We start from the raw sequence: 13964 nt of genomic DNA on the forward strand, positions 1-13964 counted from the left end.
CAAACCACTAAATGCTATCACTTTGGACCTACAAATCTTAATTTATCTGCTAGGTTAGAAAGCTCACATTTTTATTCAGGTACCTGCTCTGTAGAAGATTTGCATTCTTCATTTCTAAGTCCTAATTTTCTGCCTATAAAAGAGAAAACTCTGAAATTATTTACCCCCTTTAAAAGCAGGAATGCTGAAATCAAGAATTAGGACCCTACCAATGCTTAAAAAAAAAAAAAAAATCAAGAACCCCAAAACCATGGAACAGCCTATTTTTAGGCTGTAGTTTACACTAATCTGAAAGGGCATGGGAGTAGCTGAGCCCATTTTCAGTTGAAACAGTAGAGCTAACCTTAAGCCTTCAGTTTTGAATGTTGTAGTTTAAACACAGTGGTTCTTGACTTTTCCAAGATGGGAAACCCCTGCCAGAAACAGTTCCCTGGCCAGGCTCAGGGGGTGCTCCTCATTTAGAATCATAGAATCACTGAAAGGCCTAGGAGGGACCTTAAAGATCATCCAGTTTCCACTGCCCTACCATGGCAGGGACACCTTTCACTAGACCAGATTTCTCTAAGCCCCATCCAGCCTGGCCTTGAACACATCCACAACTTCTCTGGGCAACTTGGAAGCTGGAACTTGGAAGTGTCTTGGCACTGACCCTTTCCCCCACAGCAGTACAACTGCTCAATGCCCAAGATAAAACCCTTAAACAGATCCAAGGACATGTACCCTGTCAGAGCTGGAAATGGAATACAGGAGATCCCAGCACACACTTGGGCTTGGATGATGAGACCATCCCACTTATGGTGACAGTGACAATCACTACAGTGTGACTGTGCCAGAAAATTACATGGTCTTATATTCCTAAGTCATCCCTTAAATGCACCAAAACCAGGAAGAAAAAATTACCTTATAAAAGAGGACATTCTTAAAACAACTGTCTCTTTAAAGACAACATATAAACTCTAAAACTCTTGCTGGTACCTTGAGGAGCTTTTTCTCTCTGATGTTGACTGATGTGATAACTTGGCCATTTACTGGGACCTAGAAGATGGACAGTAAAAAAATGTATTTTGGAATATATATATGCATGTGTTTGTATGCGTAAATATACATGTAAATACAATTACTTCAAAACCTTCCTATAAAACTTATAATACTCTGAAAGACACAGCTAAATAACCTGTTGTACAAATCTGGGCTAGAATTTCTGGCCTTGTTCTAATTGGAGTAATTTATTCCAAATTAATTAGTGTTAGCTAAGCCTTTATGAATGTAAATCCACAAACTCCACATAGATTTATTCCAAAGCAGACATATTTGTGGTTTATCCTAAGATTTGTCTAGGATCAAAGTTGTTTTTCAAATAGGGTAAGCTTGTCTTAAAACAACAGCATAGACAGGAGAAGTCTTATTTCAATTCTTGTTTACTGTTTGGGGTGGACCTTATCAAATCTATCTGACCAGCTAAAAGAATGGCTTTCATCCTACCTAGACCCTGTAAAGTAAACAATTAAAGTTTAAGGACTTTTCAAATTATGGTTTGATTAATGTCTCAGCTGTCTCAGAATTCCCTGGCAATGGCCAGCCTCCAGATACAGAGATGGGAGAGTGTAAATCTGCAGCTGACACAGCAAGGGCTGTGCCAAAAAGGGCCACTGCACACTATGCAGAGCCAGCAGCATCCAAGACAAGGCAGAACCTCCTTCCACTGGTGGCTGCTCACCCTTCTCACAAGTCATCTCTGTCCATGAGACACTGTGGTAGTGATTAGTTACCAGCAAATAAAATCCCCTGGGTGACTGCCCATGCCTGTCCCTGTCAAGCTCAGAGGGGCAGCAGACCTTCAGACTGTTAGTGCTCACCTCTTTGGTATTTTGGGGATTTCAGAGCTATTTTTCACAAGTCTCAGAAAGGTCTAGCTTGATGTGCAAGTTAAAGACAGCATGACAGGCACCTGCATGCTGGCAAGTACTTTGTCCCTGGGGGTGCTTGCTTGGAATTCCAGACCAGTTACAAGCCTGTGGTGGAGAAGGACCCAGCAGGCTGGTGTTCATCTGATGTACCACAATTATTGGGAGGGGAAGCTCCAGAATTGTGGAGTTTGCACACAGACAATATTGATTCTAGATCTTCCAGTAAAATATCACAGTAACAGGAGACAAAATCCCTGCCTGTTATATCAGTAATTAATTCCACCAGCTTCATATTATAAACTTAAGCCAAAGTGGTCCACATCTCTTCCATCTCCCTTGGCTGTCAATTGCAAACAATATTATTGTTACAATTATATTGTTCTGAACATTCACTAGCAAAATAATTACTTCTGTGTTAAAATCCATTACATTTTGTAATAGCTAGCAGGGACACTTTGGATTTTCCCACGGGCAGTCATCTCTCTTCTAAGACTCTCAGGTTCATTTACTAGAGGCACTCCATAAATCCCACCACAAAAGAAACCATTTTCCATCTCCTGCTCTGTTCAAGGAAAAAATCCCACTCTACCTGCAGCAGGGAGGGAAGTAGCCTCTCACATATGATGAGGGACATAAAATACAAAAACAGGAGTATTTGCTGAAAATTTGAACCATGTAGAAATGGAAAAACCTGAGCTTACACTATTCCTTGTTTCTCAGCATATGCTTCTGTCCACTTTAATGTGTGAAAATACAAATAAGATCATGTCTTAGTGAAGAACAATTCCTATGCAAAATGGAATATGGGGGGAGGTGACTTTCCACTATATGACAGAGGACTTCAGGAAAACTGAATTTTATGTGATGAATACAAGAAGGGATGACTGGGGGAAGCCACACAACATGTAAGTGCAATATTCCTTCCTAATCTCATCAAACCCTGATGATTTCCCAATTCTCATAATGAAATCTAAAGGCTTTGTAAATGGACCTCCCAAACAAAGGCACTTTGAGCAAGACTGCCACCGTGGGCACAGAAACAGCAGTGGCAACTTAGGAGGCAAGGAGGATGCTCTCTTGCCTTCTTTCAGATACACACAGAGGATAAGAGACATCCTCCTCCTGTTAGCCTCTCTTTACGTCAAGATGCTTCTGCAAGTATAAAAGACTACAGGCAAAGACAAGGAGATGTCAAGATTAAGGACATGCAACTGCCTTCCTGCCCTAGGCTGCTGTAACGGAGCACAGCCCAAGGCTGTACAGAGCCCTGACGCAGGCAATGAGAACTCCAGAGGGAAAATGTTGAGTGCAACAGAGGATTAAGGAAGATGGAAACTATATTGACTCTGACAGACTTGTCTCAGCTGGGGCAGGATCACGTTCCTAGACCTTCTCTCCATATAAATGACAGCAAGCAAGAAGCTGGAAAAATTGCAGCACTTTGTTTTAGCTCTTTGCCAACCTGACTGTTTTTGTATGGATAAAACCTGTATTCTTTTACCAGACAAGCACAACATTTGCTACTTAAATGTTATTTCATCTGCTAGACAAACATCCCCCTCTCTCTCCATTACTGACTAAGAGGTTAAAAATATACTGTTGACAGTCATTTACTATATTCCAGGGGTCTTCATGGTGACTGACTGGCTGCTCAGCCCTAAGTACCCACCTGGGACTCCTGAACCTTGTTGCATCCTTCCTAATGATCACCTTAGTGCAAAACAATACCACACTTGACCACTGACTGATGCTCTCACCAAACAGTCCACCGCGTTGATGCTCTTCTTTCAAACCTGAAATATTTGTTGCTTCTTCAGCATCCTTCAGTATAGCAGCATATATAATATATACAACAGCAGTAATTCCCTTCCTTTCATCACCAAGAATTTTTACTGAGTTCTACTTCCTTTCAGTGGAAAGGTATTATGTTAGCCTGACCTTTTGTATCAAATCCTGCCTTTATCCAACCCCTTTTCAGGCAGTAAGCTGGCTGTGTGGCTGAGGAACCCCACCCTACCCTATTCTTCCCTTTCGAAGCCCTCAGGGTAAGGGATTAGTCATGCCTCTTTATCATGCCGTTTGGCCATTCTGAAAAGGAAAAAGGAATTTTCATTATTTTATTGCATTTAACCTAATGGAATCATTAAAGAGAAATCAATATTGTCGGGGTAAATTTTTTCTCAATGAAAAATGTAGTTTTGTACAGGGAAAACACATCTAAACCCACCACATAAAGTGACTTTATAAAGTCATCAATGCAATTCCAAATACATTAAATATATGCAGAGAAGCAGAATTGGGACTTTTAGTGGAATAAGACTTAGCATATTAATTTCTACTCACATTCTGTGGAACAATAGGAAGATTATTTTTAGTTCATGGCCATTTGCTTCGTGACCCAGTCGAACAGGATTTCCCCCCCACCCCCTGCCTTTTTTCCCTTTTTATGTAACCTAAGTTTATATTTCAGATGATTGCTCTGAAAGTAGCAATTTCTGATTGATTCTTTTGAGCTAGTGTTTAATTTATTTTATGCTGTTAATACAGTTCTACATAAGGCCTCAAAGAAAGGAGGCAAAGTGACAGGTCTTCAAATGTTACAAAATACTGGGTTTAATCATGAGTATATAAACCGTGTATTTGAAGCCATAAAGCTGTACCCCTAGAGACTTACCTTTATGCATTTCAATAATTTTGTGAGACTAGTCAGTTTTGTAAAACCCAACACCTTTGTAAGTGTCCATCAGATCAGGCAGCCTGCTTTCACATCTCAGTGCCACCAACTGCTTACAGGATTAATTAAAAATTTTGTGAATATCAGCTTCAGGTTCGCTAACTGCCCTTTGTCCCTCTTGGGGAAGGTGCTTAAAATTGCCTTCTTTAGGAAGGCATGGAAAGGTTTGCCCAGTAGAGGGATACTAGGACAAAATAAACCCAGCCTATGAAACCCAAGGGGAGCTATTATATGCTTCACACATTGGAAATCAGGGAATTCATTTAAGAGCATGAATAAAATTCAGAAAATTGTTTTCAGCTACCACTTTCAGAAAACTCAAATTAAGTCGGTTGAACACTGGAAATGAAAGGAAGCAAGACTACCCCATTCTGGCAGGGGGTCTGTGAACACAAAACCATTTCCAGATTTAAGAAATACTTCAATTAAATTGTTTCTTAGTGTTCATTTCCAGTGCAAAAACTATTTTATTTTTTTTCACTTTATATTACAACACAAAATAAATGTGGTGGATTTAGGCTAAAAGGCAATACTGGTATGACAAAAGTAACACCAAAATGCACCAAATTAAAAAAAATAAGGGAAGGAGGAGGAGAAAAGAACAAAAAGGAAAGGAATTTCTAACCAGGGCACTACATAACCTTCCTTAAATATGCTGTGTTATACTGAACAAGGTATCACTACATTCTCAGATTTCTCAGTAGATGTTCAACAAGAACTTCATCACCCTCAACACCCTCTGGAAGATCTGGTCTTTACTCCCTACTCTCCACACTATGAGTTGGATATTTGCAGCACTGGTTGCAGTCCCGTTTGCTCTCTGCAAATGGGTTCTTGTCTCCTGTGCACAGAGTGGGGGCTCAACCACAGGGTGAGCAAACCCAAGTGCTGCTGTGGCCAGACAGCAGCTCGTATTGCTCCATCCGCAGACAATGAGCAACTCGTATGACAAATGTGTTGGGAAATGAAGCAGCACTGGCTCTCATTAATTCTGATCCAGATTTTCATAAATGGAAGCAGACATCCTGGCCAGTCTGGCTTTGCCACATGGTCTTGTGCTGATGATGGACTTCACTCTGGGAGTCTTATTCCCTGTATCAATGGGAACCAGGTGAATGGGAAAGGATGAGACTGCATTTGTCGGAGGAGAAAGGATGGGGTTAGGCAGAGGCAAAGGCCACCAGAGAGACAGGAAAGTATCAACTTCAAAGAAAATTACTCATTCAGTCCTAACAACTAGAGAAAGGGTAACACAATGCCAATTTCTGCTAAGGTGACAATGGGAAGCCAAAAATTCCCCATATTTGGTTCATTAGAAAAGGAAACTGAGGGGTCTTCATGAATGGCAGAAGAACGTAAAGGAGCTTCTTTGTGGAATGGCTTTTCACAACACTGCACAGATATACCTGCAAAGGGGAGGGAAAAGAGAGCAGGATCTTGGTTTGTGATAAATACTTTAATTACTATTAGTAATAATATTAATAATAAGCTTATTATTAATAGCTATTATTTGTATGTGTTAATGGAATGTTTTCCCTAAAAAAATCACATCAGACAAATGTGTTCTGAGTAGGAAAGAAGAGTCTGTTGGAAGGTAAAATTACATGGGAAAAATACACAATGAATAGACAGAATTATATGAGAAATACACACCAGGAATACCTGAAATTTCCCCCTTCGCTTAAGGCCCCTCACTTAGAAAAGAAAGGGGTAGGGCTCCCATCAAATGGATGCTCCAAGAACCACATGGAAAAGGATCAGCGCAGAAAACCTGTTCCTCTGCACATATTCCCAGGGATGAAGTTGCCCATAGGAACCCCTTGAGCACAAACACAGGTTGATGACAAGAAGTGAGGGCCAGAACTGCAGCTGTAGCCATTCATATCCATAAGTAATTTCAAGAGAAAACTTAGGGAAGCAGCCCTAGGATGATGCTGCCTACATTACATATCCTCCTGCTGGCCAGCCTTCCCAGGACACACAAGAAGCCATACACAGCAGCCATAAACACATGGAGCTGACGGGTACCTGCCTCTGTTCAGCTGCTCTTATCATCTGGGGAAAGAAAGAAATCTGTGTGAGTGGATTAAAACCACTGTTGAGAAGAGGAATGAAGAAATCAATTTCTTGGGATCTGCTATTCTGATTAATTAGAGCACCATCCCAACAAGGGATAAAGGCTCCATTTTAAGGAGGCAATTACCAAACTCCAACACTGTTCAGGATACTTTCAAAATTAATTCTCATCCAACACAGCTGTATAAAAATAATTGTGCAACTGTGTTGCTTTGGCATGAAGAATACTGTGTAACCTGAAGAGGTAAAAGAAAAGGTCTGTCTGCAAAACCTCTGGAGCTGAGGGGATGGATCTTTAGTTCTGGTACAGTTAAGCAATCTCTGCAAGAAGCATCTCCACTTCATAAAGACACTTCTGAAAAGCAGAAAGCTTTTTTTTTTAATGCATCAGATAATAAATATTTTTAGAAGTTGCCTACATTTTTTAGAAGTCACTACATTTGTAAAAAAAAGTTCTTATTTAGAACTGACCAATTTGCAGAACAACCCAAAAACTTTGAATAAACACAAACCCCAACACTCAACAGCAATCCCATCCAGATCAGTTGGCTTCCAGCAAGTCTTGCTAGAAATTTCCTGAAAGAGATGAGGGAAAAGGCTATCCTGAAAAAGACTAGACGCCCTCCTGCATAATTTCTAGAAGGTTTTGTGTGTATGTGTGTGTGACAACAGCCAGAATGTAACTTGTTATGTGTGACACATAAAGAGATCACATTTAAAATGTTCTTGTATGATTGTGTGAAGACCATGCATCCATTTGAACAAAGTGGTGGATGAGAGACTGGACATGAGCTGGCAACATGTGCTTGGTAGCCCAGAAAGCCAGCTGTGTCCTGGCTACATTCAAAGCAGTGTGGGCAGCAGGTTGAGGGACAGGATGCTGCCCCTCTACTCCGCTCTGGTGAGACCCCACCTCAAGTACTGCATCCAACCCTGGGGTCCCCAGCACAGGAAGGACATTGACCTGCTGGAGTAAGCCCAGAGGAGGCCACCAAGTTGATGAGGGATGGAACACCTCTGCTATGAGAAAAGGCTGAGGGAATTGGGATTGTTCAGCCTGGAAAAGAGAAGGCTTCAGGGTGACTCTCCTGCTTCCAGCTGGGACGGGGCTAATTTTTTGCAGTACCAGGAGGTGGCATGGCCAGGACAAGAAGATTATTTTACACCACCTCACCGTCACTGCTGGGACAGGGGAAAGGGACTCTCTTCTAGGGAGAATGAGTTCCTTCTGGTCAAGTAAGGGTGGCAGAGGGAGCCATCCAGTATTGTCTATTGTCAGGGTTTTTTCTTTGTCTTTTCCTGTACCCTCTCATTAGTATCCTTGCTGTTACTGTTAGTTTTCTTATCTCATTGCTGTTTCCAGTAAATTGTTCTTATCTCAACCTGTGATCTTTGCCTTTTGCCGGCTCCAATTCTCCTCTCCATCCTGGCACTGCAGGGAAAGAGAGGGGGAGGGGGAAAGCAGGGGAGCAAGAGAGACCAACAGGTGGTTTGGCGAGTCTTGGTGGGGTCACTGAATTGGGGAGTATGATTCCTAAACCACAACAGTGACCTAACTGAGGCCTCCCAGTACCTGAAGGGAACTTACAGAAAAGATGGGGCAAGAGCATGTAGTGAAAGGACAAGGGGGAGTGGGTTCAAATTGAAGGAGAGTTTAGATTAGATATTAGGAAAAAATTATTTACTGTAAGCGTGGTGAGGCACTGGCACAAGTTGCCCAGAGAAGCTGTGGCTTCTCCATCGCTGGAAGTGTTCAAGGCTGGGTTGGATGGGGCTCTGAGCAACCTGGTCTAGAGGAAGATGTCCCTGACCATGGCAGGGGTTTGGAACTAGATGATCTTCAAGGCCCCCTTCCAACACAGACCATTCTATGATTCTGTGAGAGTTTGTTCAATAGACTTATCTCATATGGGCTGTGGAAGCCACTTAGTCTGGGTCTAACAGTGCACAGCCTGCTATGGGACTAGTCATCCCTCCAGGCCCTTACTCTACCATACCTGAAGTTAGCAGGTAATGAGATGAAAGGCATGAATGCTGCCTGCCAGCAGCACTGGCACTGGGAGACACTAACACAGACATGAACTGTTGTATTTTAGTGACTTGGACCTGGGAGGGGTTTAGATGGAGGTGGCTGGGCAGGCTGGGCTGTGGCTCGGAGCTGTACGGGAGAGGAACCCTGCAGAAACCTGAAGGCACCTTCAGCTCCTGGGTAGGTGCTGGCTGCCTAATGGGGAGTAGGGGCACACAGAGGGAAGAAGATCAGTCCTACATCAGACAACTGCAGCTATGTAAGAGCAGATTCCATGGGAAGGCAGTCTCACAGCCCACCCATGGGGAAGTGACAGGGAATCATTGGCAAACTTGCATCCCAAATTGAAAAAATAATTAACCACCTAGCTGCTTTTAATTAAGATCTTGACTTATTCACCACTCCAGGATATGCAGATGTTTGGCTGCTGGGATGTATCAACACACCTGAGCACTGGAGGCAATTGTCTCTTGGCTTCATACCTCAGCAGGCAGCAGAGAGGGGCTCCCATCCTGTAAGACATGCACACCCCATCTTATGGTATTGGTCATGTCTATGGATGGGAGACTTTCTTATCAATAATATCTCTGATACTGCCTTGGTGGAGATTTTCATATGCAAATTTCAGCACATCAAAGGTGTTTTGCTGTTCTGGCATCCTTGCATCAGCTAAGTGCCAAAGCAGCATGCAGTGTTTTACACTTATGTAAGGAGATAAAGTTTTTGCCTCAAGGATATGATGTTCCAAAGACAGAGATAACATGATGGGAAATGACAAGAAGCAGTAGAGAAGGGGGGGTGGGGAAAAGAAAACAAAAGAGACAAATAGAGAAGAGAAAGGGCAGGGTACTGTCGTGGGAGGACAAGCCTCTGTTTTTCATTTCAGCATGTATGATGTTTTCCCTGGGTTATCTCTCTCTAGGATCTTTGAAGTTATTTTTCTTGATCATCCTCTTCTCATCCTTCACCTCCTCAGGACCATGTTTTCTGTACTCTGCACAATAGTCAGTGAGTCTCATACAGAGGATGATGCTACTCTGTGCAAATGCAACTGTTAGAATCTGGCCCCTCAAGAGTAAGAATTGCTCAGTGCAGGAAAAGATGAGATTAATGGCAGAAACTGCAGATAACTGTAAACAAATTCATCCCTTCAGTTTATCTCTCCTCTTCTTTCATTTCTGTTACTCAGGCCTGTGAGATGCAGCACCTCTGATTAGAAGATATCTATCTAAATCAATGTCTTCAGCTTGAACTAATAACCCTGTCATCACCACAGCACCTAGCCTGTCTCTGACATCTTTCTGTTCATGAGAGACAAACACATTTATTTTATAGCACACTTTAAAAAAATTCCCCAAAATTCATTTTGTTTGTCTTTTTCAGAAATGAGACCAGGTGGGTGTCTGCCCTTTCTGTCCTTGGTGGGTCTGGAAAATTTTCATTTGTTCTGCAGCCAAATCAAGTTATCTAGTACTGATAATTATAAAACTTTAATAAAATTGTTGCTGAAATCCCTCTTCACACCTTGACGTGGGCAGTTCTGTCTGGATGGATTGCTTTTTGATTTAATTGCTCTTTACTAATTCAGGGATACCTGTATTGCCAGGCCAATATTCTGCCCTCAGTGATGAAAGAAAAAAATGCTCTAAAATGAAATAGTCTATTAAAATATAATCAACTAAAAGTTACAACTCCCAGAAGAAAATAATAAAACCCTGAAAACTAGTGCTATGATGGAAAGCCTGACATATTTCTGTTCATGAGGAACAAAACCACTTATTTTATAGCACAGTTACAAAAAAATCCCTGCAAATTCATTTTGTTTGTCTTTATCAGAAATGAGACCTAGGAGGTAATAGTAACAGATTAAAATGTTCAGAAAAGCTTAATGTATTATTTTTAAATACATATGCATGTTTGGTATGTTCCCCTGAGAGCTGCACTTTACATATTACAGTGCCTCAATGAAATTGTTTTCTGTAATTTACAGCGAGATTTTCTGCCACAGACAGCTTACAGCATGTCAGAGTGACACAGTCATGACAATGTCATACGGAAACTTCAGCACTGTGCATCAAATCAAGCTCACAGCCTGTATTCAACAGGGTGGCATGGTCATCAGCTCAGAGCCACTACCGCGTATCAGTGCAATAACAACAAGGCTTTGATTTGGAGTATATTATTAGCCCATTGTATTAACACCATAGTGCCAATATTATTCTTGCATACTCCTTCTTTATACGATGAGCATTAACTGGAGTTTTTTTAATTCCCTGCAAAAAGGATGAATCCCATCTGTTGTTATGCTCTTAGACAAAGCGTCGGATGAAAGGCCAGCGCCAGAAATCCCCAGCCAGGTGCTCGAGCAACCTGTCATCTGGATGGCACCACGGGGCTCAGCGGGGAATGCTCAGCCCCTCACCACTATATCACACAGAGAATTCGGGAGGGTGCCGGTGTAGGCGGGATTGGATGAGATGGGATGAGATGGGAGGGCTGCAGCCCTGTGGGGCCGGGAGCAGAGGGTGCAGACCGGACGGTCTGCAGGGCTGTTCTCTGCACGGTGAAAAGGTGCTGGGGAGGAAAGACGGAAGGATGATCGTCCCGTCCCGGGAGAGCGGGCCAGGCGAGACACCCCCCCTCCCCCACTAACCTTACCTGCGCCGTGCGCCTTTGTTCCTCCGGCTGCCGCGACGGCAGCGCCCCGGCGGCCCGGCCGCCGGCCCCCGCGAGGGCATCCTCCCCCTCCTCCTCCTCCTCCTCCTCTTCCTCCTCCTCTTGCTCCTGCGCCTCCCCGGCGGTGCGGCGGCGGGGGGGTCCCGGCGCGGCCCGGCGGCCCCGCAGTCCCCGCAGGACCAGGACCATCAGCGCGGCCGCGGCGGCCGCCAGGACCAGCGCCGGCCAGAGCAGCGCCAGCAGCCGCCCCGGCAGCTCCCCCGCGCCCAGCGCCAGCCGCGCCGCCGGCCCCAGCATGGCCGCGCCGCGCCCCGCACCGGGATGCTCCGCTCCGCTCCCAAAGTTGGTGCCGGAGCCGCGCTCTCCGCCGCCCGGAGCGGCACCAGTGCGGCTGCGGAGCCGCGCGGGCGGGGGGGGACCGGCCGGCCGGGGCGGGGGATGCGGGGGGAGCCGGGGGGCGCGGACACGTCGGTGCTTACGGGAGCCTCGTCGCCAAGGGCTCGGCCAGGAGGGCGGGTGCGCGGTGCGGGAGGGCGGGAGTGGGACTCCTCGGGCGCGTGTGAGGCTGGTCTGGGGGCAGGAAGAGGTTAATGCATCGAATAGATCTTCCCTATGGAAGTGGTACATGATGAAAGGAGAACGCGATGCGGTTCGAAGCAGCAGAGCTGCGGGCATCGGCAAAGGTTTGAGAGCAGATGTTTGGCCGAGGATCGGCGTATGCAGGGATGCTCGCAAGTGATGCTTTTCTGCAAATTTCCCCCAGTCTAGACAGAAGAGTTTTTAGGGATGTACTTGAGTTGTCAGGCACCGTGACAAACAAGTCATTATCGAGCACCATCGCTGTGATGATGACAAGCACTGCCATGTAACGCAGCGCGTGATGCGCTCTCATCTCGGGCTGATCCTCGGGGAAATAGCAGTTTACCGCCGCCAGCAGAACGCTGAGCAGAGCGCCTGGAGCCACATCTTTGCTGCACCGGATAGGAAATTTCTCCACCCACCTGATGAATAAGTGCAGGTGGTGCTCTGAGAAAGTCTTTTTTTCAAAGTCACTGAGCTTCAGTGGCAAGTTGAGTTTTATCTTGGCCGATCTAGGGGGACAACCTCCAAGCAATAAATAAGCAGTGAATAGCAGTGAACTGGAGTGAGTCCCTCATTCAGAAGTGTGTCTCAGTATGTTTGTGACTCACACCTGTCACAAGCTCAGTGGCATTCACTAGGGGCTATTACTACAAAATAAGACAGTAAATAAAGCTTATTTAACTAGAACAACATCAAAAGTTATGTTTGTAGTAAACCCAGCACAGAAAAGGGGCTGATAGGGGAATGGCTTTCATCTATCAAGGCTTTATTTCACCCAGCAGGGACTGCTCTCTCCTGAGCATGGATCCAAGTGCTGGAGCTCAAGCTCAAACACATGCCCATGGAAAAGATAGCAAAGGGGAAGGCTCATTATCCGCCCTTCCATTGGATTACCAACTCTTCAGGGATGAAAGATTTATTATTCCCATGTCCTGGGCCTAATTCCAATATATCCTAAACAAGTCTTGGTCTTGAAAGCACCATAAGGTGTTAAAGCACTCTAGAAATTTCCAGACAAAATAGAGGAGAATTGTCAATGAAATGATGTGCTGAATGACTTTATGGGGAGAAGAAGGTTTTGGGAGGGAGGGAGAAATGCTTAATACACAGAAGAGATCTGTGGGGATACAGTGGTACTTCAAGCACTGTTGTTGGGGTGGGAAGCTTCTATTTAAACGTAGATCCCACAAGTTATCATTTTCTGTGTCTCCTACTGCCTATCTTCTAAAATTCAGCACTGACTAATGTTGTGGTCTGAAACCTCAGGAATTTGAATGGTTTCGTACCTAGCCCTGATACTGATTTCTTATGAGAATATGTTTTTCTTATCTGGAACCCTGAGCTGGTAACTGAGCTCAGTCACATGCAAATGTCAAAGACAGGGGGACTTCTCCTGAAGTTAAAAGTGGCAGTTATCTGATTAGTTTAGATACTTGTCTTTTATTTTTTCCCCGTCTTTATTTCTCTGTTCGTAAAAGGAAGGTAAGTATCTTCAGGTCTGAGCGGTTAAAAAGTGTACAATCTATGCCTCAGATCATAAATAAATTCACTGCTTTCAACTCATCTAAATTAGGTTGCTGTTCTTTTCCTGAGGAAACATAAGCTAAAAGACATTTCAGGAGTCAGCATTGCTTAATTGACTGTGAGATTACTGCTTTGCAACATTCCTATTTCTTTTTTTCTTCAATAAAGGCAATTATTGTGGCTGGCCTCTAATGGCATTTATTCTCAAAGATAAGCATCATCATATTAGACTTTTTTTCCTAGTATTATTACAGTCTTATTAAGCAGCATATCACACCATTGTTCTATGAAAGTAGCACAAATTACAGTCATGTAATGTTATATGGAAAGCCTGAAATTTTATTGCAAGCCTGAGAAAATATTTTTCTATTTATGTGTGACATGAACTAATTGCAAATTTCAGATAGGAAGTTGTTCTCCATTCAGACTTAGACAG

General features: G+C 43.9%; 1 protein-coding gene across 1 annotated transcript in view; it reads right to left on the minus strand.

Annotated features, from left to right (window-relative positions):
* Nucleotides 1–12314, minus strand: part of LOC113946063 (protein LYRIC-like) — a 28394-nt gene extending 16080 nt beyond the window's left edge. Inside the window, exons 1-3 of the mRNA XM_027640930.1 lie at nucleotides 12215–12314; nucleotides 11405–12168; nucleotides 976–1035 (exon numbers count right to left, since the gene is read on the minus strand). Of these exons, the coding sequence (XP_027496731.1) occupies nucleotides 976–1035; nucleotides 11405–12168; nucleotides 12215–12314 (924 nt within the window). The remainder of the gene's footprint in view (nucleotides 1–975; nucleotides 1036–11404; nucleotides 12169–12214) is intronic.
* Nucleotides 12315–13964: the final 1650 nt, after the last annotated feature.

Source organism: Corapipo altera, unplaced genomic scaffold (genome assembly GCF_003945725.1).
Source record: "Corapipo altera isolate COAL_440 unplaced genomic scaffold, ASM394572v1 46, whole genome shotgun sequence".
Classification (NCBI taxonomy): Eukaryota; Metazoa; Chordata; class Aves; order Passeriformes; family Pipridae; genus Corapipo; species Corapipo altera.